A 27,870-nucleotide genomic window follows, 5' to 3' on the forward strand; every position below is an offset into this window, starting at 1 on the left:
TACAGAGGAACTAAGGCAGATAGAGGTTAAGTGACTAGCTTGAAGTCATACAACTAGTAAGTACCTGAAGCAGATTTGAACTCTGATCTTCCTGACTCCAGGCACGCTGTGCCACCTAGCTGCTCCGATTGTTGTTGTTATTGAGTCATTTCAACTGTGAATGACTCTGTGGTTCCATCTGGAGTTTTCTTTGCAAAGATATAGGAGTGCTTCTACAATTCTTTTTTCCAACACATTTGTAGACTAGGCAATTGAGGCAAACGGGGTCTGGTGATTTATGCAGGGTCACATAGCTAGTTAAGTTTCTGAAGCCAGATTTAAACTCAGAAAGATGAGCATTTCTGATTCCAAGATGAGCTCTGTGCACTATGGCACTATCTAGCTGTCTCTGACTATACTTTAGACATGAATCAGCTTTCAACAAGAGAAAACAGAAAAGACACTGGTCATGGTAGTTAGTTAACTTGAGAAGACCAAAGTGTGTAGTTTTACTTTTTGGTATGGTTAAAAAAAAAACTATATTATGTTATAATGTCATGAAATTTAGAGCTAGAAGTCTAGTGGTATCAAACTCAACTAGAAATGGATCCTTGCAAGTCATAAACCAACGTAAAAAAAAAAAAACACCATTTAACAATATCTGAAATACATTTTATTTATTTTTGCCACACATTTCCCAGTTATATTTTAATCTTGTGCTGACACTTGGGATTTTGCTGATGCTGTAAAGTACCTGGCACAAAGTATTAAAAATTAGCTGCTGCTGTTGTTATTGTTTTTTTTGTTACCGAGATGACTCAGTGGATGGAGCAATGGACCTGGAATCAAGAAGACTTAGTCAGATTTGAACTGAGACATTTATTGGCTATGTGACCCTAAGTTAAGTCACTTGACTCTCTTTGCCTCAGTTTCCTCATCTGTAAAATGGAATAAAAATAGTGCCTATCTACCAAGGCTTTTGTGGGATCAAATGAAGTACCAACTGTGAAGTGCTTAGCAGAGTGCCTAGCATATAATAAGAACTAAATAAATATTAACTATTATGAGGAAACTAATATTCAATGGTTCATGCAAAATCACACAGCCAGTTAGTAGCAAGCAAGACAACTAAAATCCAGTTTTTCTTATTCCCAATCTAGAACTCCCTTCAAGAGTCATTAAAATAACACGGGGTAAACTGTGCAACTTAAAAAGCAACTAAATGACATGCATATACTTATTGCTAATCCATTCATTGCTAACCTAGAAGATTTTGGGATGTCAACTAGAGAAAACAAGATCCATTCCATTGCCCAAATCACCATGCAATCCACAATTTAACCTGAATCAAATTCAAACTCTCAGTAAAACTCTGGCCTCCCAGTATCTGGACACTAAAGTCAGAACAAATTTTCTGAGAAAGCCAAGTACTATTGTATTCAAATCTTATTTTCTCCCAATATCTTCATGCACTACCAAGTTTGTGCTAGCACACATAGGTAATGAACATTAGGAGGTACTGCAGAAGCTTAATATTACATGCTATGATGGAAGAAACAGCAAAGAAAAATAAAATTTCATATTTATCTGGTTAATGGAAGATCAGAGAAATACTCCTCATCCTTACTTCCCCATTGCCCCCAGGTGCTACCTTGACCTTAACCACTGAAAACCAAAGCTTTTTGGTCCCTTAATGTCATTTTAGGGCATTATTAATAACACACTTTTAAAATTAAAAATGAAGGGTAAAGAATTGGAAGAGAAGGGTATTCAATGAGAAGATGCAAACGGCTCAACATGTTTTAGTGGCTTTGAAGTGGGCCAAGAGCATATAGTGAGCAAGAGGAAGATCTAATTGAGACTTACCATTCCCCTAATATAGCTTCCTGTCAGAGTCCTTCAGCTAGAATTCTAAATTCAGTCCATTTCTAGAATTTTCCCCTTTTGAACTCAATTAATTTATAGACTATTCCTAGAGAAAACGTTTTCTTTCACTCTAACCAAATGATATCACAGTTCTTGATCAAAACAAAAACTCTACATGTGTATTTGAGAATATTCCACAAAAAATGTATGAAAAGGGAACAGGAAATGTACATTCAATAGCATACCTCATCTTTACCTCATCTGACTCAAAGATATAAAGAATACAAAATCCCACTGTGCTTATTCTTGGCTAAGTAAAAGAAATTGTGATTCAATAGAGAAAAAATATCATTTTAATTTAAAAACTCTCCTACAATAACGGGGCTGATATATACAAGCAAAAATAATAAAGATTTCTTGGAATTATACAAAAAGGGAAATTACTTTGCTTATACTCTGTTTAAAAAATAAGCAAAACATCAAGTGTCATGTCTGGAATCTTCTCTGTGTCTGAGACCAAGCTCTAGCACATACTCACTGGATTCAGCCTCAAGTCTGCTTATTTCAAGTCCCCTCAGGCCTTATATATTTTAGTACAATTACATCACTACAGCACACTGAGCATGTGTCAACTGCAGAATCATTACATCACCATCCCAAGTACTAAGTATACTTAAACTAGAGAACATTATCTCATCAATCACACTGGGTAAACACCCTATTATAAGTATCCTTGTTTCAAGTATACTTTTCCAGACTTCTGGCCCTCTACAATCAAGCATATAGATTGCATATTTGCCATAGCTATCATTATAGTGTCTAGCACCGAATTCAAGTTGAAGGGAGATTCTTTATAAATCCTAAATCTTACTAGATTGCTCTTGCCATACTGCTTTATCATAGAGTACTTTACATTTGTATATCACTTTACATTTATAAACAGCAAACACATGGTCCTCTTTGTCCTTCATAATAACCTTTCAAGGAGCCAGTGATGCAAATAAACTCTGCTATAGCGGTTGAAGTGATTTGTGGTCACACCTACAAAGTGGCAATACTAGAATTCAATGCTAGGTCTTCTGACTCCTCTTTCAAACAGAAACACTTGGATAGGGTTGCTTATTTAACTTTGCATGTTTATGTCCTTTCTCTTTCAAAAAATAAAAAGCCTAAACTCCTAGAAAACAAGGATTACGTCTTATACTTTTTTGCTTTTAACCTTGTCCAAAATCTACTTATTATTCATGAAGGATGGTGTCAAAACGGATTTACAAATACCTGGGAAACTCTTCCAACTCAACAGCCCTAGCAACCAGCATAGAGAAAGTTAGAGTTATTGTCTTTTCCTATATTCTAAAAGGTCACATTTTCAAAGCAAACACATAATTAATTGATTGTAGAATCATTTTGCAGAGTCAGCATGACACTGAGGACTAACAATAGACTTGAACACTGAAGTTGTTCACTAGCCTGCACTAGAGAAAAATTTATACAACCAAACATCATCAGCAACAACAATGAACTCAAAGCTTTCAATAAATCTTAATTTATAAGAATATGGCCTCATGAGTAAACAAGCTTCATAAACATGTGGTCAAGACATTTTTCCACAGCCTTAAGCTTTTTTGATGCAGGCTTCTAAGTTCTTTAACATAATCATAAATTTACTACTCACCTATTATTTCTTTATCTAAGAGATCTGGGACAGAAGCACCTCATTTTATAATGCTTAAATTTGGGGGCATTAATTGAAAGGAAATTATTTAAACTATAATTAAGAAAATAAATTAATTGTATTTTGAGTAGCACAACAGATTTATATTCAACCAGCAAAAGGGTTATTTTGCACCTTATCAATTATGTATATAATTTGTAAGTACTGTGTTCCTTGTTCCATAATTATCCTTACTTCCCAAAATTTCTGCAACCATCCAGTAGCATCTTTTTATGCCAGACCTCACCTGTGATTTTTCTGGGAGTGTTAATTCAAAACTTTACTATAGTAATATTTGTTTCTTTGGGGACCCTTCAAAGATAATTTACAAGCAACAACTGATATAAAGAATGCTACAATTGATTCCAGGTGCAATTATATATGTAGTTTGCAATTCATAAAGCTTTTAAACACTGAGTTACTTAGGAAAATGTAAGCAGATCTTTATTTTCTTATCTATTTACTATACCGTCTTCCTTATATATACATGTATTTGTATTATATATCTAAGCTTAGTGATGAAACAAATTTTAGGGGGTTAGGATAGAGAAAAGTGTCCAATAGGCTTCATAACCACTCCCCCATCCAACACTTTAAATCTAGACAATCAACAAAACAATAAGTCAAGCCCTGATTTATAGCTTGTTGTTTTCCAAAGTGTAAAAAGTCACAGTGAAAATTTAACAATCAGCTCAATGGTTTTTCACTCTGGTACATTCCATTTTTAATTCAGTTTAAAAAAAAGAGAGAAAAAGAGAGAATTGTGTGCCTGATTGGTTCATAAACCGACGCTTAAATTAGTGTTGCTTTAAGAATATGAGGAATCACCTCCATATTTCATGCACAATAATATTTTGTACACAAACATTTTTAAATCTTGATTTTCTTTTTTTTTCACTAACATTCTTTATTTTTATGAACTATGATACAATGACAAGCAAAATGAAAGGTGATTATTAAACAAGAGGGAAACATGCCTTCTCTTTAGATGGAATAACATGTTTTTCGGTTTTAAAATTTTATGACCTTAAGTTCTACCATAAGTCAAAGGAACAAAAATCAATAGCTCCATCTCAAAAACTTACTTCCTAGACTTCTAAAACCATTGCCCCCTCTAAATTTCCAATCCCTCACCTGCCCTTTAAGTTTTTCCCAGTGCAACAAGCATTAGTGACTACTTTCTTACTTTATTCAGGGTATTTACTGTGGATATCTGTTGTTTCCCTCTTGCTTCCTCCATTCAACATTGTTCTGGCCACTGTTCAATAACTAACTCTCTCTCTCTCTCAAAAAAAAAAAAAAAAAAAAGCGCACAACAGATTTTTTGTGTGTGTGTGTGTGTGTTTTCTAGGATGACTTTTAATCTAATAGACATTCAAGTAACATTGATTATGGTAATCACTGTGAGCATAACAACATTTCTTTTTAATTGCCACTTGCTATGAGCAAGACATTCATAAACATCCCAGATTAAAGAGTCAGAATCTCAGAGAGTTTCCATATCATAGATACATGGATTTCCCTGTCTCAGCTCTCTATTGCATTAATTTATACATTTTTATAGTAACCAAATTGCAATTCCCAAAGCAAAAATCTGACCATATGATTCACTTGTTCAAGAAGTTTCAGAAACTCCCTAAAACATATTGAATGAAACAAAGCATCTGTTACATGGCATTTAAAATCCTTCATAGTATGTATGTCTCTAACCTGTTTTTTTTTTTATTTTATTATTATAGTAACTTTTTATTGACAGAATCCATGCCAGGGTAATTGTTTTTACAACATTATCCCTTTCACTCACTTCTGTTCCGATTTTTCCCCCTCACCCTCCACCCCCTCCCCTAGATGGCAAGCAGTCCTATATATGTTGAATATGTCCTAGTATATCCTAGATACAATGTATGTGTGCAGATCCAAACAGTTTTCTTGTTACACAGGGAGAATTGGATTCAGAAGATAAAAATAACCCGGGAAGAAAAACAAAAATGCAAACAGTTTACATTCATTTCCCAGTGTTTTTTCTTTGGGTGTAGCTGCTTCTGTCCATCATTGATCAATTGAAACTGAATTAGGTCTCTTTGTCAAAGAAATCCACTTCCATCAGATTACATCTTCATACAGTATCGTTGTTGACGTATATAATGATCTCTTGGTTCTGCTCATTTCACTTAGCATCAGTTCATGTAAGTCTCTCCAAGCCTCTCTGTATTCATCCTGCTGGTCATTTCTTACAGAACAATAATATTCCATAGTATTCATATACCACAATTTACCCAACCATTCTCCAATTGATGGGCATCCACTCAGTTTCCAGCTTCTAGCCACTACAAACAGGGCTGCCACAAACATTTTGGCACATACTGGTCCCTTTCCCTTCTTTAGTATCTCCTTGGGGTATAAACCCAGTAGAAACACTGCTGGATCAAGGGGTATGCACAGTTTGATAACTTTTTGAGCATAATTCCAGATTGCTCTCCAGAATGGTTGGATTCGTTCACAGCTCCACCAACAATGTATCAGTGTCCCAGTTTTCCCGCATCCCTTCCAACAATCATCATTATTTTTTCCTGTCATCTTAGCCAATCTGACAGGTGTGTAGCGATATCTCAGAGTTGTCTTAATTTGTATTTCTCTGATTAATAATGTAAATCTTGATTTTCAAGAGAAACTGATATTTATCTTTTGTATCTTTTGAGTTATCATGATCCTATTTTGTACTTTCATTTAATCTAATTCAACCTCAGTTTTCTAGCTGAAATATTCTATTCCTACTCCTACTTGGTGAAGCTGGAAAATTTAAAAAGAGAGAGGGAGGATGATATTGGACTGCTTTAATAAACAAAATGATGGGTGAGTTTTTACCTACATACTTAAACTGAAGCTGTTTTATTAGTACAGTAAAAACCGGCATAGTCTCAAAGACTTTAGAAATTTATATCCCATTTCTAAGTTCTATTCAGTATTTAATGGATAGCTTTTATTCTTAATATGATCAAGTAAAATGCATTCTCTTAGAAAGAGGTCATGATCTAGAGTATAATGAACCTGAAGGTAAATTTATAATGACTATTTAGAATAAATTAAGAGTCCAAAAACACTTACGTTAATTGTATTAACCTACTATTTCCATAGATTCTTGCTAATATGTTAAAGTTATAGTTGAGTCCTTTTCTCAGATTTAGGGGAAATTCTTAAGGTTTTCTGATGCTTATGTTAAAAATCAAAATTCATAAACTGTGCCGTTTTATAAGAAAAGGCACTAATTTTATGTCAAAAGTTCTGATGCATGAATGGTAATAGTCCATATAGTAACTCTATAGAAATAAAACTGAATTACCCACAGTTAATACTGATACTACATTAAACATATTTTTTACTATTTAAAAAAGAATGTATTATAGAAAAAAAGGTTAACAGCAATCATCAAAACCATTTGGTACTGGCTTAGAAATAGAATAATTGACCAGTGGAATATCTTAGATTCACAAGACAAAATAGTCAATGACTATAGTAATCTAATGCCTGACAAACCCACAAACCCCAGATTTTGGGGTCAGAACTTACTATATAACAAAAACTGCTGGAAAAACTAGAAACTACTGTGGCAGAAACTAGGCATAGACCCACACTTAATACCATATACCAAGATAAGGTCAAAATGGGTTCATGATCTAGACATAAAGATTGATATTGTAAACAAATTAGAAGAATATAGGATAGTTTACCTCTCAGATCTGTGGAGGAGGAAGGAATTTGTGACCAAAGAACTAGAGATCATTATTGCTCACAATCTAGATAATTTTGATTATATTAAGTTAAAAAGTTTTTTAAACTAAAGCAGACAAGATCAGAAGGGAAGCAATAAACTGGGAAAACATTTTTATATTTAAAGGTTCTGATAAAAGCCTGATTTCTAAAATATATAGAGACGATTCAAATTTATAAGAATTCAAGCTATTCTCCAGTTGACAAATGGTCAAAGGATATGAACAGACAATTTTCAGAGGAAGAAATTGAAACAATTTCTAGACATATGAAAAGGTGCTCTAAATCACTACTGATCAGAGAAATGCAAATTAAGACAACTCTGAAGTACCACCATCCACCTCTCAGATTGGCTAAGATGACAGAAAAAGATAATGATACATGTTGGCGGGGATATGGGAAAACTGAGACACATATACCTTGTTGGTGGAGTTGTGAACTGATTCAACCATTCTGGAGAGTAATTTGGAACTATGCCCAAAGGGCTATCAAAATGTGCATACCATTTGATCCAGTAGTGTTTCTATTGAGCTTATATCCCAAAGAGATCTTAAAGGAGGGAAAGGGACTGGCATGTGCAAAAGTGTTTGTGGCAACCCTTTTTTGCAGTGGCAAGAAACTGGAAACTGAATGGATGACCATCAATTGGAGAATGGTTGAATAAGTTATGGTATAGGAAAGTTTATGTTTTGTTTATGTTTTTGGATTGTTTATATATAGATTGTTCTGTAAGAAATGACCAGCAGCATGATTTCAGAAAGCTTTGGAGAGACTTACATGAACTGATGCTAAGTGAAATGAGCAGAAGCAAAGATCACTGTATGTGATAACAACAAGATTATATGATGATCAATTCTGGTGGACATGGCTCTTTTCAACAATGAAATCATTCAGGCCAGTTCCAGTGATCTTATGAAGAAAAGAGCCATCTCCACTCAGAGAGGACTGTGGGAACTAAGTGTGGGTCACAATGAAGCATTTTCACTCTTTTTTTTGTTCTTTGCATTTTGTTTTTTCTCATTTTTTTTCCTTTTTGATCTGATTTTTTCTTGTGCAGCAAGATAACTGTACATATATGTATGTATATATTGGATTTAACATATATTTTACCATGTTTAACATATATTGGATTACTTGCCATATGGGGAGAGGGGAAGAAGACAGAAATTGGAACACAAGGTTTTGCAAGGGTTAATGTTGAAAAATTATACATGTATTTGTTTTGAAAATAAAGAAGCTTTAATAAAAAAAGAAAAAAGGTTAAGTAAATTGCATATGATTTTAAGCTAATTTCATTGCTATATAAGTAAAATACCAAAAGTAAGGAATAAGAAACCATTCAATTTGAAATTCATAATTGACATCTATTCAATTCCTCATTGTTCAGAATATAATAATAAATACTGCAATTGGCCAGGAAAAAAAAAAAAAAACCAAGTAACTAGCAAATGGAAAGTCAATCAAACCTAATTTTTCATTTGTAATATGTACCTCTCAAATCAAAATGAGATTAATAAATGAAGTTAGCATGTGAGACTAAAACATATTATATAGAGTGAATATTTTAGAACCAAAATGGGATTTTCAAACAATAACAAGCCCATGATATTGCTACTACCAGACTGAATAATTTTCATAGTAATCAATCCCCAAATGAACACTACTAATTGTTATTCTAGTAATAAGTATAATTGAAAGATTTCTTCATTATTTCTATGTTTTCTGCTATCTATATTGTTTAATAAAAAGATTACATCTTTCAAACAATATTAAACTATTCACATTCAGTTTGTAATAAACTATGACCCTTATTATACTCAAGTTGGTTCTACAGGGGATGTCAATATTCATGTCATTAATTAACTAATAATTATTTGAAACTATGACTTCCTTTTCGTGAGGTAAATATTTAAAATTTGAAATTGCTTTAACATAGATTATTGTGTACAACTGCTTAGAGGCAAAGTTAAAGTAAATATTGTGTTGACTTAATAAATGGCTATACTAAAAATAAAATCACAGGTTCATTAGAAAAGAACATACTTTCTTTAATATCACATGTTACATTGAATAGTGACCTAATTATGAGTTATAATAGATTTAGAAAATATTTTACAAGTGTAACCTAATGACCTTGAACTGAAGCTTTTGTTTTTAAACAGTCTAGGGTTAAACCTTAGAAGCTTCTCAAGGATATTATTTTTTTTTAAATAATACCTCTCACTAAAAATCTCCCTTGGGGGTCATAAAAATGTGGCTTATATTTAGGAAAGAAGGGAAAAGGGGGAAAAAGAAAAGGAATGGAATGTAGGGAAAGAAGGAAAGAATAAAAGGGAAAAAGGAAAGAAAAAAGTAATGGGGATGAGAAATGAGGGAAAGAGTAAATGGGGGAATGATGGAAAGGAGAAGGGAGTAGGGGAAAGAGAGAAGGGAGGAAGGGAAAGAAGGAAGGGAAAGGAAGTGGGGAAAGTGGAAGGGAATGGTAGAAGTAAGGAAAACAAAAAAGAGGGAGAGGAAAGAAATAAAGGGTTGAAAAGAGGAAAGGAGAGGAGAGGAAAAAGGGAAGGAAAGAAGAAAAGATTAAAGAAGGAAGGAGGGAAGGAACAAAAGAAGAAGGGAAGGGAGGAAAGAAGGAAGAGAATGAGACAAGAAGACATAATGAACAAATTTTTCCCACAAGTACATTTCCAGTCCATGGCCTAACCATCCCTCCCCACCCAATTCCCCACAGAGCCAAGTGGCACTTCCAGGTACAGAGAAACAAGCCAGGCCAACTCAGCCCAGCCCAACAGGGCTCCTCCCTTTTTGACCCAACTCACTTTCTGAGAGGAACTCCAACCTTTTAAACCTGAGCCCCCAAACTCATTGATAAGGGATTCTTTCTTCAAATGAAGAGAAAAATGCCCTCAATGAGAAGAGCAGGGTTGGCCAGCATAGGAGAGAAAAGAGACTGATTCTTCTGACTTCCAACTTCAAGAGAGGAGATGAATGATGCTACCCTCTCTCTTCACATCACTAAAGGTAAAGAAAGACTCTGGGAAGAAGTTGACATGAGAGGATCCAGCAGTCCCATCATGCTCCTTTTCCCAGTTTGCTACAATAGAGGTGTCCAAAAATTTTTCTCTTTGGAAGAAATCTGGGACTCAAAAAAATCTAATTCCCAATGAAGGAGTTTCCCCAACCTGAACTATCTGGTATATAATTTCACATATTTAGTTTATCTGATTTTAATTTTTCTACTAAGATAAATGAGTTTCTTTGCTATTTGTTATATGCATCCATTGTGCAATTTTTACTTGGAGGAGGGGAGTCAAGTGTTGTATGTAAAGCTTGGAATCTCTTTTCTTTATTAATGAATAGCAATCATTTTAGCTTAAATCTAAGTTATTTTCTCTAGACTAATGATATCTAAAGGAGCAGAAAGATATAATTTTTAGCCCTATACTCTTATTCTCTGAGGAGAAGATAGCCTCTGGACCAATCTCTTGCTTTTCCTCCTGGGAGGAATTAAAGTCTTCCTTTGAGAAGGGTGGGAAAGATACTAAAGATGTCTAGTCTTTTGGCACTGTGGCCACATCAAGAGTTATATTATATAAAGCTTAGTTCTACATTATCTCCTGGTAGCAAATGAATGTATAAATCTCCCTCCAGGACACTAATTTCAGTATGTAGCCTCTACTTTCTCTCCTCTGTGTCTCTCTTCATCTCTGACACAGTATCCAAATACATTAGTCCAACTATAACATCTCTTGTCTTGGTCTCCAGTCTTGGAATTCCCAATGCCTATTGGTTACCCTGAACTTACGTTTTACAGACATATGAAACTCAACATATCTCAAACTTGATCCATTAGTTTCCCTATTCATGTACCCCCATAAACCTTCTCCTCTTCCTAAATTGATTACTGTTCAGACTACCAACCTTCCCAATCAACCCTATAGCCTAAACCTAATTTTAATAGTTATATTCTCTTCCTCTCTCTCTCCTTTTTTCTCTTCTCTCCCCATCCCCATCTCTCTCTCTCTCTCTCTCTCTCTCTCTCTCTCTCTCTCTCTCTCTCTCTCTCTCTTTCTCTCTCTCTCTCTCCCCTTTTCCCTGTCCCTTTCTTCCTTTCCTTCTCTTTTTCTCCCCCTCCCCCTTTCTCATTCCCTTCCTTCCTCTCCCTACCTGTGTTTGGACATTTCTTTCTATGTGTCTGTGTCTGTATGTCTCTATGTCCTTTTCTGCTTCCCTTCCATATCCAAATGATTACTAAGTTCTATTGACAACTTTTCTAACATCCCATAGATGCCTCTTTATTTCCTTAGTCACTACCACATGATACAAGCCTACATCACTTTACATACAACTTATATACATGCAGCTAGGTGATGCAGTGGATAGAGAACCAGTCCTGAAATCAGAAGGACCTGGGTTCAAATCTGGCTTCAGAGACTTAACATTTCCTAACTGTGTGATCCTGGGCAAGTCACTTAAACCCAATTGCCTCAGGAAAAAAACAGCATCATCTAGGTGGCACAGTGGATAGAGCATGAGCTCTGAAGTCAGGAGAACCTGAGTTCAAATCTGGCCTCAGACACTTAACATTTCCTAACTGTGTGATCCTCGGCAAGTCATTTAACCTCAATTGCCTCAGGGAAAAAAAAGGAGTAAAACCACTGCAATCTAGTTACTCTGTGAGTCTTAAATCCTTTCTCTGAACTATCTTTCATTCAACTATCAAAATAATCTTCCTATAGCTCAGGTTTAGTCAATTCACTTCTGTATAAATTACAGTGGTATCCTATTACCTCGAAAATTTGTTGGCTTTTAAAGACCATCATAATCTGGCCCTTTTCTATCTTTCCAGTTTTCTCATGTCTTATTCCTCTTGACATCCTCTACAATCCAGTGATACTGGACTCCTTGCTCTGTGCTGTGCATAAAACATTCTATATCCCAACTACATGCGGCTCTCTATGTCTAAAATGTTCTCCCTCCTCATCTCCCTCTCCAGACTTCCCTGACTTCAAGTTTCAGCTAAATCTCTATCTTCTTCAAGATTTTCTCAGTCCCCAGTTATCCCAGTTCTTTCCCTCAAAGATCATATCCAATTTACATTGCAAATTTCTTGAAGACAAGGGCTGTTTTTGTCTTTATGTGTCCAGTGCTTACCGCAGTGCCTGGTATGTTATGGTTACTTTAATAAACACTTCTTAACTTATCTTTGTTGTGTGTATTTTTTCTTCCCCCTTTTAGAAGCCAAATTTAAGATTGTAGTCAATTATTAAAATCAATTATCAATATGGTATTCATGTTGCAAAAAGTACTCAGAAAAAGGCAAAGATTTGAATTCTCTGTCTTCAAAATATCATCAATATCCAAACAGATTCTCATCAGTGGGACACAGAGAGGTCTTTTACAAAGTCAATACCAGACTCAAAGGTCACTTTAATGGGTCATCGGGGATTCGGGACAATGTGTAAATACAGTCATACAATGAACCCTTCTTGAACCATATCTATGGTGCTGCCAAGTCAAATGGATAAAAGGATTGCAGGATTACTAGAAAGAATTTAGGAGTGAAGGGAAAGAATTTAGGAGTGAAAGAAAGGAAGACTATAAAATGTAGGGTAATTAAGAAAAACTAGATTTTTTTACATGATCAATTGATCAATTCTTATATATTTAGCACTTAGTGTTCAGTATTGGGCATCATGGATGATTTTTTTTTAAGCAGAATAAAAATTAGTCCATTCCCTTAAGAAGTATACTATTTAGCTGAAAGTAGCAGGTATGAAATGTTAGTAACAATAAAAAGTAGCACAGCATTAAAGACAGTTTCTGTGGCACAGGAAGGAAAAATCAATGAATATTGGAATGGTCTGAGATAGACAAATGGATGGGGAAACAAACACAAGTTCAGTACACACTACTGATATAGATCTTTATCTCTACAAGAGGCATACTGTTTCTTTAAAGATTTTCATAACTCAGAACAAACTCCCTTCCCCCAAATCATGCTGAGCCATATCATAAAACATAAAAGCTATGAACACTATTTTATGTCCATTCATCTTGATCTATATCTTGCCACAGCACACAGATAGATGGTTTGTTAAGAAAAAGTGAGGCTAGTGACTTTGCAGTCTTTCCTCACTTCAATTCATTTGCAAGTCATAAAATCAACTTCCTGATGTCATAATCCTAACAAAAAATAAACAACAAAAACAACTCTGAAGTTTTAATCTATACAAAAAGACCTAAATTTTCAAAGAAGTTAATTTTACAATTCTAAGAACTGTGAATTAGAATTCTGAGCCTTTCCTCTTCCCTCTCATACCTTTGCTTGAATTCCTCCAACATATTTTATATATTTATCCAGGCAATAAAAGAGACTATAGTCACTGATTTCCCAAGAAAATTGGGAATTTTAAAAACATCGCTGAAGTCACAGCTTAAAATGGCCACTTACTGAGGTCAGACTTTGTTTCTCACTTTGGGCAAGTAAAGGTAGAATTGGGAAAAAGGCAATAACAAGCCTGTTTGCCTTCAAACTTCAAATTCATCCTGTTGCCTGGCCATTTTAATATCACTTGGAAAGTGACAGTTAAACTACCTGAGCCAATACCTAAAATGAGAGATCCTATTTACCATGACTTTATATTAACATAATAACAATTCCATGATCTTGACTAGTAAAATTAGCATATAAATTTAAGATTATCTCATGATAAAGAGAGCCATCAGTACCCAGAAAGAGGAATGTGGGGACTGTGGATTGCAAAATAGTATTTTCATTTTTTATTGTTATTTGCTTGCATTTTATTTTCTTTTTCATTTTTTTCCTTTTTGATCGGATTTTTCTTGTGCAGCATAATTGTGGAAATATGTATAAAAGGACTGCACATGTTTAAGATATATTTAATTACTTACTTCTAGGGAAGGTAATAGGGGGAAGGGAGATAAAAAATTTGGAACCCAAGGTTTTACAAGGGTGAATGCTGAAAAGTATCTATGCATATGTTTTGAAAATAAAAGCTTTAATAAAAAATAACAAACTTAAGACAATTATTTGAGTAAATCATATAGTTTTCCTATGACTATGTGAAAATTTTTAAAAGAGGCAGAGAATTTATCACTTAGATTATCACTTAGATCTATGCATTACAAACATTATTAATAAATTCCAGTAGCTAAAAGCATTTTAAACTGGGTTTTTTTAAGACAGATCATATAATATATCCAAAATAATGCATTCTATCAGTTGCATATAAAAGTTAGTTTTCCTTACAAAAAATAAAAACCCTTCTTAAACTTTAGTTTTTAGTCCTTCAGCAGTGTTAGCATTTATGAATAATGCAATGTCCACCTTTCTGCTCATTTTTAACATTAGTATCTATGATTATTTGTAAGATTGTTTCCACTAAAGATAAGTAAGCAATCTCAAAGTGTTTCACTGAATCTTTCATGAAATTACCTAATCAGAGCCATACAATTTGATTCTTAATTGGCATCCAGCATAATGTAGAACCTCTTATAGAATAATGCAAAGGAGACAATTATCTCAATCATAGGGGACTTTTAGTACAAATGAAAAAAAAATTAAAGACATTCTTTTCCCACATATATACTACAGCTTAGGAGTCAGTGCAAGAGATGATATTCTAATTTTCAATCGTTTGGCAGGAATTGGATGGTATTTTTATAAAATCAAACAAATATTATTTTTGTTTCTTTACTTCCTCTCTACAATCCAATAGTAGCTATCCTGAAGCTTCCTAGCTGTCCATTACATATAATCAAACCTCTGCTACTTGCCTAGGAAGATGATCTCTTTTCCTTTTTGCGGGGTGGGGTGCTCCCTCCATTGTGCATCAGAAAAATTATAGGAATCCTTTCTCAAAATTTTGCAATTTTATCCTGTCTCTGTACTTATCCCTTGTAGCCAAGCCAGGAAGGGAAAAACACTAAATAGGTTTGGGACATAATGGATAAGACTCAAAGAACTAATTGAAAGGAAGCTTTTCCAGTATCTAATAGCAAATGTCAAACCAAGGACATCTTATATAGATGAGGGTAAGTGTGATCCCTAACTGATTGGAGAAAACAGGCATTTCTTAAACTCTGTTCAGGAATATATTAATCCTGCTCTGTCATCTCAAAATTACAAGCAAACCACAAGTCCTGATATCTATTTTCAATGAAAATGTTAACCTAATTCACTAGAAGATAAATGAAATAGAAAAAGCTATCCCTTTAAAAAAATCCTGATATACTCACCTTTCACACTATGTAACAAGTTAAATAACATCAAACAAAAACAACCACTTTGTCTGTATGTGCCACTTTTATAAAGCTAATAAAAGCAGTGTCTCCCACTCATCATTTTTACATGATATGTAGAAAAAGTACTGGGACTTATATTGTGAAGAGACAGGTTCATATGTGACTTTTGATATTGACTATTTGACTAGGCAAGGTGAAATCACTGAAGAGCATTCTAAAAGTATCATTTTCTACATTTGTGAAGTAGAGATAGCTCTAGCTATACTATTCACCGTGTTGCAGAGTTACAACGATCAAAGGTGAGAATGAAGGTAAAGTATCCTATAAAAGCCAAGGCATAAAAAAAAATCAATCATTATCCCTACTTCTTTAGGACTAGAAGAACCAGAAAAATTCATGAAGGTAGCAAAGGAAGAAGTATTACAAGCACCTTTCCCTTTAACTACTCTAATAAATTCCTAAGAAGGGAACCAGAGAAGTAATTCTAAGTAGTAATCTAAGGAGACAGCATGGTAGATCATCTTTCCAGCCCAAAATCCCACATTCAGGACCAGAATTGGAGAACTAGGAAGGGAAATGATCAAAGATTATGAGCAGGGCCTTTATGCTGACCCCTCTGAGAGGGAATCCCAGATTTAGAAATGATACTCAGAACAGGACTACCAGCATGACTGCTCTGACCTAGAAATGGGATAACAGCCTTCTACTTCTACCTCAGAATAGTTCTGGTGCTATGAATTCAGAACAGAATTAAGGACTCCACACTCAGGCTCAGAATGGGTATGCTAATAGTAGCTGAATTATTTCTTTGATAACAGGGTAGGATTGGGGACTCAATCCTCCAGCTCTGAACAAGCAAGAAGCTGAATTTTTGAAGAAGGGAAAAAAAACCCTATAAAATCACAACTAAATTTTATTTTTGAAAAGAAAATTAAATCAACATTATAAAAAAATGAAAACAGAATCTACAACAAATTAAGAAAATATAAAAATATTACTAATCATTGCATCCAATTATATGCCAAAAAAAACCCTGAAGTGAAATGTGTAAATATTTACCAAAAAAAAAAAATCCAGATTAAGGAAACCTAAAATATGGGATTTAAGTGACCCAATATCAGAAAAAATAAATTTAACAAGCCTCAAATGAACTTGCAAAGGGGGAAAAAACAGATGTATGGACAGGTGAATTTGGTCAAACATTCAAAGAAAATTAATTATTAAATTGCACAAACTGCCTGAAAAAAAATAGAATTTGAGAGAATCCTTTCTTTCTCTATGTTGTAAATATATCTTGATAGCTAAATTAATGAGGCAAAAAAGGAAAACAATAGAACAATGTGCTTAACAAACGCTGATGCAATTTTTTTTAATAAAACACCATCAAAGATGCTGTCATAAAGATTATATAGTTTGACAGATTCAATTTATAATAAGAATCTGTAACAGGAACTAAGGATTGGTTCAATAATTATGAAATTGCCAACATAAACAACCAGAATAACAAAAAAAAATAATTCTTTCAATTATTTTTTTTTGTTCTTGTAGCTGCTGATAAGTCTTGTACAATTCTAACTACAACTCCAGAGTATTTGAATTGTTTTTTCTTGTTTCATGCAAAATTTTCTCTTTGATAAGGAGGTTTTGAAATTTAGCATAATATTCCTATGTACTTTCTACAAAGGATCTCTCTGAGGTAGTGACTGGTGGATTTTTTTTTTTAATTTCTACTTTCCCCTCATGCTCTATCACTACAGGACAATTTTCTGGGATTATTTCTTGCATTACTGTGTCAAAGTTTTCTTTTTGGTCACAATTTTCTGGCAATCCAATTATTCTTATATTTTCTCTTCTTGATCTGCTCTCCAGAGCTGTTGTTTTTCTTATGAATTGTTTTACATTGTATTCTGTTTTCTCATGCCTTATAATTGTTTTGTTAATTCTTAGTCTCTCAGATTCACTGACTTCTACTTGCTCGATTCTAATTTTCAAAGACTTATTTTCATCTTTGAGACTATCTCCTTTTCTAATTAATTTTTTTTCATAATCTTCTTGTTTTTCTTGGATTTTTTTTTAGTTTTTCCTCCATGTCTCTCATTTGATTTTTAAATTCTTTCTTGAGTTCTATAAATTCTCTTTGGATAAGGAGACATTTCATGTTACTCTGAGGTAGAAGTTTTTCTTCTTTTTAAACTAATGTGTCCTCCTCTGAAGATGAACTCAGTCTTCTCTGTTCCCATAATATGTTTCAATGGTGGGGTTCTTTCTTCTTTGCTGATACATTTTTTTAAAGTAAGAGGTATTAGTGTAAGCACCTTTAATCATGGGATGGTGGATGGTGTCTCAAGCTTCCCTTCAGCTCTCCCCTCTGAGTAGGAACCCCAAACCACAAATTCTTCCCTCTTGCATGTCCTCAGCCAGCAATACTTTTCCTGCTGCTTCTGCACTCACTGGGCCCGTTTCAGCAGCATAACAAGATCTGGATTCCCAATCAGCAAAGGTTCATTCTGTCTTCCCAAACTCAAACTCCTACTCAAAAAAAAGTTTGGAGGTGAAAGTCTCTGTTTCCTACTGAGGCTGCAGCCACAACCACCCAGTCAGAGGGGCCCCTACTTTGTGTTTCTTCAGAGCTGGTACAGAGTTATACAGGAGGATCCGGGTTCTTTCCCAAGTCTTCTTGCTTTTTCACTAGTCTATGTTCACCATGAGGTACGAATTTGTTCTATTTGTAGGGAAAATCAGGAGAGCTTGAAATTTACCAATCTATTCCACCATCTTCCCAGAATCCTCCCCCCTATCAAAATATTTAAGAAAAGATTTCTGATAAAATATAATATTCAGTAATAAGAGAAATGAAAATTAAAGCAATGCAATTTCCACTTCAAATGTGACAAAAGAGGAAAATGAAAAATGTTGGAGATACCTTAATAAAACAAGTCCATTAATGCATTGATAATAGAGTTTTAAAATAGTTCAATGTTCTTGAAGACAATTTGGAAATGAACCCTGACAGTTATTAAACCGTACATATCCTTTAGCCTAGAAATACCCAGTAGGCTGCCAAGGAAAGAGAGAGATAAAGAGAAAAACAGACAAAGAGACCCCTAGAAACCTCAAGACTGAGAAACTGAGAGGACAATGACCGATATGAATAAAAAATATGTATAGAAACTTTTGCAGTGACAAAAAAAACCCTGGAAACTAAGGGAGTGTCTATCATATGGGAAGCAGTTGTACAAATTACAGCACATGAATATAATAAATTAGTATTGTGCCATAAGAGACAATGAAAGGAACAATTCCAGGAAAACCTGCATGAACTGATATAGAATAAAATGTACAGGACTAGAAAGAGAATTTATAACATAAAATACTGTAAAATAGAACAACATCAAAAGACATAAGAACTCTAATGAACAATGATTCATCACTGGACTTCCCCAGGAATGTTGATCAAGAATACCCTACTTTTACCACTGACTATTCTTAATACCTCGAATATATTCCTTCTTCACCTCTGCCTAACAGAATCTCTTCATTCCTTCAAAGTACAGGTCAAATATGACCTTCTACATGAAGTCTTCTTTCATCCCCTCAAGGGCTAGTGCTTGCTCTCTCTCAAATTCCCTAGTGTTTAACAAATTTGTATTTATATGCATTTATTCTTTATATTTGAAATGTCCTTGCTGTCCTTTTGTTAAGATTTAAGCTTTTTGCAAATATGGATTCTTTTATTCATTGCTTTTGCATCCTCAGCACCTACTACAATACTTGACATATGGAAGGAGAGTCATAAATACTTGATTCTGCTTGAAGCTGCCCAGGAATAGAGCAACTCATTATCTCTCACACTGTTATTGCAGATGAAGATAAAGGGAATTCACTAGAATCTAGCATTTATTTATTTTTCCTTCTACTTTTTAAAATATTTCCTATATTTGTTTCATTCTTTCTTCTTACACAGCCATGACATTTATCTATGCCCTCATCAACTCTCCCCTGGACTATTTTGAGAGTCTCCAAAACTGTCCCCTTGCTTCAAGACTCTCCCTACTTCAATTTATTTTCCGTTCAATTGCCAACATGATTCTTCTAAAGTGTTAAGAAAGACCATATCACTCAACTGCTCAGTAAGTTCAATGGTTCTCTATTACCTCCAGATCAAATGTAAACTCATATAGCAGTTAAAGTTCTTTATATGAATCATTAGAGCATATGAATATGAATAGAACTAGACATTATAGAAAGAAATCTGGAATTATGTCCAATGAGTCATCAATGTCATATAGACCTTTTACTTCAATGATGGCACCACAAAATATAAAAAGAAAAAGGACCTATATGTTCAAAAATAAAATATTTTTTTAATAAAAGCAAAAAACTGGAAATTAACAGTGTACCTATCAATTAGACAAAAAGTGAACAAATTTTGATATCATGGTATAACTAAATTCTACTGTGCCATAAGAAATGAAAAAGGGAGATATTTCAGACCAGGAAGATATATAAATTGATATAAAGTGAAGTGAGAAGAGCCAAAAGAATATTTTATATAGTAATAGAAATAAATATCACAATAAAAACAAATAGTTATGAAAGACCAAAGATCCCTGGATCAATGCAATACCTAACCACAATTCTAAAGGACAAATGAAGAAGCATCCTACTCACCTACTAAAAGAGAGGTGATGGATTCAAGATGCAGAATAAACATATATTTCTAGACACGGCTCATTTCTAAAAATGGAACTTGGTTTGATTTACTATGTATATTTGTTACAAGATTGTTTTTTCTTTTTCAATAGGAAGTAATATGTGACAGAGAAACAAATGCTAACCAAAAATATTTTAAAGCTTTTTATTTTCAAAATAGATGCATAGGTTTCAACATTCATCCTTGCAAAAGTGAAGTGAGCAGAACTGCAAGAACATTGTAAGCAGTTGCAGCAATGTTGTATAACAATCAACTATGAATAACTTAGTTCTTTTCAGCAATATAATACTCAAGATGATTCCAAAGGACTTATGATGGAAAAGGCTAACCATATCCAGAGTAAAAAGCAGATGGAATCTGAGTACAGATGAAATGGCATACTATTTTTACTTTCTTAATTTTTTGTGGATTTTTTTTCTTTTGGAACATTTATAAAACATGATGAAATATGTTTTATATGATTACACATATAAAGCCTATTTAAAATTCTTAACTTTTTTAGGATATAATAAGGGAGGGAGAAAATTTGGAATTAAAAATAAATGTATATTAGTGTTAAAAACTGTCTTTATATATGATTTGAAAAAATGCTATTTAAAAAATCATAAAGCTAATATATTCCTTTTTATGACCTCTTAGGGATATATACCTAGTTGTGATATTGTTCGATTAAATGGTATGTACAGTTTATAAGCCCTTTGGGCTTAGATCCAGATTGTTCTTCAGAATGTTTGGATCAATTCACAATTCTATCCACAATACATTAGTGTTTCAATTTTCCCATATCCTCTCCAACATTTATCACTTTCCTTTTCTGACATATTAGCCAATCTGATAGAGGTAAAGTGATACAGAGTTGTTTTCATTTTAATTTCTGTAATTAATAGTGATTTAGAATTTTTTTAATATGACTATGGATAGCTTTGATTTCTTCATTTGAAAACTGCCTATTAATATGCTTTGACCAATTTCAATTAGGTAATGACTTTTATTCTTATAATACAAGGGCTTCCTAATGTAGCTCCTTCCTACTTTTAGAGACTTCTTTTACTTTATTTTCCTCCAAGGTTCTACTTACACTAATATACTTACTTTTCCTCCCATATGATTCTCCATCTTTTCTTTCCACATCTTTGTACTGGCTGCCCCTCATATCTGTAACATTCTATCCCCTAATCTCCATCTCTTAGTTTCCCTCACTTCAAACTTTTTATCAAATATCATCTTTTTCAGGAGGTTTCTCCTACTCTACCATTCAGTTACTAGTGTCTTTCCCCTAGCATACTTTTTGTACACATTTGTATGTATCTTCTTATTTATATGTTGCCTCCCCCATTGGAATTATAAAGTCCTTTAGGGTAAGAACTGTTTTTGCCTTTCTAGCATAGTACCTGAAGCACAGTAAACACTTAAATGCTTGTTGGCTAACTGAATAATGAACGCATGGATTTTCAAGTTAAGTTAACAGAATACTATTACTTGTTTCCTCTAAAAATGATTATTAGAAAACTATTTATGACTGAATATTTGAAATATAACCATATTTTCATGGAAGAAAGCAGATTGCCCAAGTCAGACAGTCTTTTCATATGTAAAATGGGGAGAATGACCTTGAAGGTCCCTCCTGGTTCACTGGATGTACAAATTGGCAGAGCTGGAAGGGATTTGGAATATAGAGTATCTATAGTAGGAGAAATCCTAGAACCAAAGCCTGAGCTGGGAGCAATCATAGAGCACAGCACATTAAGGCTATGAGAGAGTACTGAATTTCAAATCAGATAGGCTAGGTTCAAGTCTTAAAACTCTATCTAGATTTTTTTTTTAACTAGGTGAAAGAGGACTTTTTTTGTCATTTCTTTTTTAGTTTCAACCTAGCCTTAATCCCTAAATGGATGTGGTCTCAGTCAAACAGAACTATTGAAAACCTTGTCTTAAAAAGGCTAATTTCTCCCACTGCATCCAGGGCCATCTCCAGTCATTCTGATCTATATCTTGCCACTGGACCCAAATGGCTATTGAGGGGAAAGTGAGGCTGCTGACCTTGCACAGCCTTGCCTCATTTAAATCCAATTCACTTGTATATCTTTGAGAACAATGGACAAACAAGAACTGAACAATGTCTCTTTTCTATTCCCTGACTCAGCCTTTATTGTAAAAAGGAAAATAAATCCTGAAAGAAGAGTTTTGAAATTTGCAAAATGTTATATGTATTTCCATAAGCATTTAATATTTTGTTCCTCAAAGTTAGTGGCTGGAAAAAATATATAATGACTGAATGACTATTAAAGTGGGGAAAAGGCTATACTCTTTTCTGATATTTCTCATTTTATCTTTTTTCTTCAAAACCCAACAATTATACACTCACCAAATATACAATTATTATTGTACAATCACAGAGCTTCAAATAAAACCTCCTTCACATTTGTCTTATTTTGTTGAAGAAAAAAATTATATCATGCTACAGAGTACAAAATTTCCCACTAAAACCTTCTCCTGCCAATTGTGGCTGGTATAAAATCTATATGCAACCTATAACAGCACTTTTTGGAATAAAATGACACCAAAAAATGAAGCAGTAAAGATAAAATTAATAACTCATGTTTTTTGAATTGAAAAAATATAAAATTAATCTTTTAAAATATAGTAAATTTGATCAGATGAGAAGGGATTGTAAGAGATTATTCAAATAGAAACTTATAGACACAAAGTAACAAATTTGTTTACTATTTATATATACATATATACACATATTTATGCATAAATAGATCCGTATACCAAATAAAAGTTGAGTATTTGAATATATATATAGCTATTGTTTTCCTTGTCAAAGAGACTACATTTGAGGTTACATCATAAATTCTTTTCCATTTCCGTAGCATGCTACTTCAACTTCTTAGCAAAGGAGTCATCCAGTGTCTTTTGTTTGCCCCATCTAGACAAAAGTGTATTATCTATCCTTTTTCCATTCCTTAGCACACAACTTTCTAACATGTATTAGTATACACTATGCACATATCTATTAGGGGCTATTTTTAAAAGTAGCATCTATACTTTGCAAACACGTTTTTTCTTGCATATCCTCACAAGAGTAACTAAAAACTCAGTAACACATATCTCATAATAACATACCATGAATATTTTTCAAAATTTTCTTAATATGGAACACATGACATCTTTAAAAATCTTTTAAAAAATTTAGCATCACTCAAATAACATTTTAAACACTTCTACCACTCAGATTCTACAAAGAAAAAGAACATTTAGATTAGCTTTAAAATATTAATATCCTATTATTTTGTTTAAATTAATATTTTTATCAAAACGTAAAACATTTGATTTAAATTATTTTATTTGTATTTGTTTATTCAATCATTTGTATTCTGATAGTTATTGTTAATGTTTTTTATTCCCCCTCTTTTTTGTTCAGACTTATAATTTCATTGGTGTAGAGAATTCATGGTGAAGAAACTATATTAATATAGAGCTACAATTGTTCTAAAGTTTAGAGTGGCAGAGAGTTGCCTGGGATACTAAGAAATGAAATGTTTTGCTCAGGCTAATAGAACCAATATATTACAGAAATAGGATTTTAACTTAACTCCTCATAATTTCAAGACTAGCTCTCTTAACAAGCATGTATTCTATAATGATGGTCCTAAACTGTTCAACTTAATCAGATCAGAATTATTACTTACCACAAGTGATAAGGGCCTTTTCCAAGAAACAACACCAATAAGTCCAGATAAGAGCACCTGAAATCAAATATAAACATTTCTGTAAGATATAAACACTAATAAATATAAACATAAAATAAAATAAACCAGAATAAATGCTTCTTCCTTAGCAGATTAGGAGCTGATTAAGAACATAAAATGTATTTTGTGTATGATAGACATGATAAATGTTTGCTGAAGTTAGTTGAAAAATATAAGTATATTCTTTGACAATGAGATGATTCAAACCAGTTCCAATTGTTCGGTGATGAAGAGAGCCATCTACACTCAGACAGAGTACAGTGGGAACTGAATGTGCTTCAAAACATAACATTTTCACTCTTTTTGTTGTTGTTTGCTTGTATTTTATTTTGCTTCTCTTTTTTTTTTACTGGTTTGATTTGATTTTTCTTGTGCAACACGATAATTGTATAAATATGTATGCATATATTGGATTTAATATATATTTTTACCATGTTTTAACATGTATTGAACTACTTGTCATCTAGGGGAGGGCATGAGGGAAGGTGGGGGGAAATTAGAACACAAGGATTTGTAAGGGCTAATGTTGAATAATTATCCATGCATATGTTTTGAAAAATAAAATGCTTAAGAAAAAAGAAACAAAAAAAGAAAAATATAAGCATAATAATATTGAATGAGTAGAGACATACTCCACATAAATGTAACAAAATGTTAGGTTATATAAAATTATATTATAGGGAATTCCTGGCTCTACAGAAGCAGAAGTACTAATAGTGCTAGTGGTAATAATAGTAAAAAAAAAAAAAATTAGTAAATAACTTTACTGATTATCTAGCAAAATAGGACCAATTGGCTGGCATTATATACCAGAGGCTCACTATCTTTCATGGACTACTGATAACAAAACATCACACTACAAATACAGACCTCAAAATGTCCTGGAGAATTCAATCAATAAATGATATTGGAAGTAGATCCTTCTCACAGATCTGTCACTTACAATAGCTCAAATACAATTTTGAATCATGAAGAGTTAGGAATAACATTTTAATAGATATAGCCACATCATATACTCTTAATGTCTGAGAATAAAAGGCTCTCAATATACAGATACTTAACAAAGGAAACCAAAAGTGTTTAGGAACAAGATGGGGCATATATCCATTTGCCAGTGGAATCATATCAATGTTGCTTTCATTGAACCTAGAGAAAATAAGCTTACATTATGGACCCAAAGACAAGAGGGTGGTCATAATGAACATTTCCTTGATGTTATGCTAGTCACTATAACAACTTTAAATTTTATAATTCTGATTATCCATAGAAAGAGAAGTAAACGTCAATTTAAAGTCCACTCCTCCAAACTTCCACACTGGGAAAAAAAGTAAGTATTCTTCTAGGCATCCAAATAAGCAACCTGAAAATAAGCTTTAACACTTCAACTCTTCCCTCTTTTCACCTCATCCAAACAGATGCCAAATTTTGTAAACCTCATTTTTCTAACATCTTTCACAGTTATGTTCTCACTTTACAAATGACTCAGATTCACTCACTCTTGATTTCTGTATGGACTGCCTTTTAATCAGACTCCTAGTTTTTAATCTCTTCATTCCACAAACCATCCTCCATTATAGCTGCCACAACAATCCTCCTAAAACAAAAGGCAGATCGTAACATCACCATATCTGAACCATCAGTGACTCCTTATTGCCTATAGGAACAAAAGGTAAACTCTTAAAGTTGGATTTTTAAATCTTTCAAGATATGGCTTGAACCTACTTCTCCAAGTTCATTTCATATGATTCCTTTTCAGATTCCAGAGAAATTGATGTGCTTGCTCTACTAATACTTAGCATCTCACTTCCTGCCTTCATGTCTTTTACATTCCTTCCTCATATCTATCAAAATCCATACCTTCATTCAGGCATCAGTTTCTGTATCAACTCCTGTGGAAAGCTTCTCTTGAATTTCCTAGTCATTAATATTCTTTTCCTTAAATTATCATGTATATACTCCTTTGTTTGTTGGTGTGGGATGTTTAACCCCCTTCCCTCTCTTAGAATATAAGACCCTTGGAAGAAAGGATTTTCTTTTTGTATGTCCAGTGCCTGAAGCAATACCTTGTACAACACAGACACTTAGAAAAAACAATGTATTGAATTTGAACAAATAGTTCAGATGGTCTAAAAGTGAAAATAGTAGCACACAGGCTCCCTTGTAATTGGTTCACTGGTACCTTAAGGGGCTTGCTCTATGACCATTTCCTGATTGTCCCAAATATCAAAGAATTCTAAGTAGGCCACTTAGGCTACTCTTTCCATTTAGTAATGAGTACAAAGAAGATTAAGAACATAAGAAATCAAATGCTATTAGAACAAGTGTTTGCTACCTCAAGGTGGGGCTTGAATAAAAGAATGTTATTGTGAAATAATATTGGTAGGCATAACCTTATGAGGGTTATTTAATACTTTTGAAAATACAAAAGTGCTATTTATAAAATTGTTTATAAATAGCAATCTTGTAATTTGAAAATGATCATATACCATCCACCAGTGTTTATATCAAGGTTAATTATTTACATTAGATTGCCTTATAAGGCCTTTTAACTAAAAAAATTTAGTAAAGAAATGGCTATTAAATTAACATTTGTGAGAAATAAATGAATTACAATATCTTAGAATTTTAAACAAATCCATAAGGTAATATAAACTGTTTGGTAGATGTATATACACATGCAAATATGCATACAGATACATATGTTATTATTATATTATATATGTTATATTATTTACAATATTATATAGTAACCTAATTTTATATTAATATATACACATATGTGTGTGTGTACATGTACAATTATATATATAAGATATATATCATGTTCATATCTCCCTCATATACATACTGATATCCATACATATATGTGTATGTGAAATAAAGATAGGTTTTGTTGTAACTTGTTCTCAAACTATTAAAACAGGCTCCAATACATCCCACGGTACATGGGAAAGATAAGCTGTAGAAGATGATATAAGCTTAGCCTTGAAGAAATCCACAACATCTAAGAGGCAAAGGTCAAGCAAGAGAGTGTTTCAAATCCTGGGAACAATGAGTGAAAAGGCATGGAGATGGAAAATGAACTGTCCTATAGATGGAACAGCAAGCAGATATATTATTATGGAGTTCTATAATATCCATAACTGTAGCAGGCTGGAATTCTGAAAAGGTATACTTGAATCACAGCATGGTGCTTATGGTTGCACATGCTCAACGTAGTGTAGTGAGGTAATCGTACTGAAAGATTTAAGGGCTGAGGGAGAGACACAGAGCCCTCTTGGCTGCAGTGTCTCAGCCACAGCTCTCAGCCAGAGAAGACTTCAGGCTCCAGACTCCATTTTTGACCAGCCACATGGCTGATCTCCTGCCTCCTTCACTTCTCCACCTAAAGACCAAGGACTCTGGCTGATCCCGCGAAGGTCCTCCAGAGACCTAGCCCAAACATTACATATAACAGAATTAAATTTCCCCACACTAGATCCTCCATCCCCTTGCTCTTCTTTACTTCTCATAGTTGTCAAGTATCACTACCCTCCCTCTTAGTCTTCTAGGCTAATAACTTTAATATGATCCTAAATTTCCAAAATGTGGAGTTGGTGATGTAAAACTATACTTTAGGAAGAGTGACAAGAGCTGGAAATGAATTAAGACAAAAAGACAGATCTTGATATCCTATGCATAGAAATTGTGATTGAACTTACGATGAAATTACAAAATGAAACTGTGGTATAAAGCAAAAACAAAAGAGTTTTTTGCTCAAGACGGAGTTTTGAATAACATCCACAGACAGTGGGCATAATATGGAT

General features: G+C 33.5%; 1 protein-coding gene across 2 annotated transcripts in view; it reads right to left on the reverse strand.

Moving 5' to 3' along the window:
• The window catches only part of FAM189A1 (family with sequence similarity 189 member A1), a 551,389-nt gene that overhangs the window by 326,127 nt on the left and 197,392 nt on the right, over positions 1-27,870 (reverse strand). For both annotated transcript variants that reach the window (XM_031955472.1, XM_031955471.1), the window contains exon 2: positions 24,005-24,061. In XM_031955472.1, coding sequence (XP_031811332.1) covers positions 24,005-24,061 — 57 coding nt within the window. The remainder of the gene's footprint in view (positions 1-24,004; positions 24,062-27,870) is intronic.

Source organism: Sarcophilus harrisii, chromosome 2 (assembly GCF_902635505.1).
Source record: "Sarcophilus harrisii chromosome 2, mSarHar1.11, whole genome shotgun sequence".
NCBI lineage: Eukaryota > Metazoa > Chordata > Mammalia > Dasyuromorphia > Dasyuridae > Sarcophilus > Sarcophilus harrisii.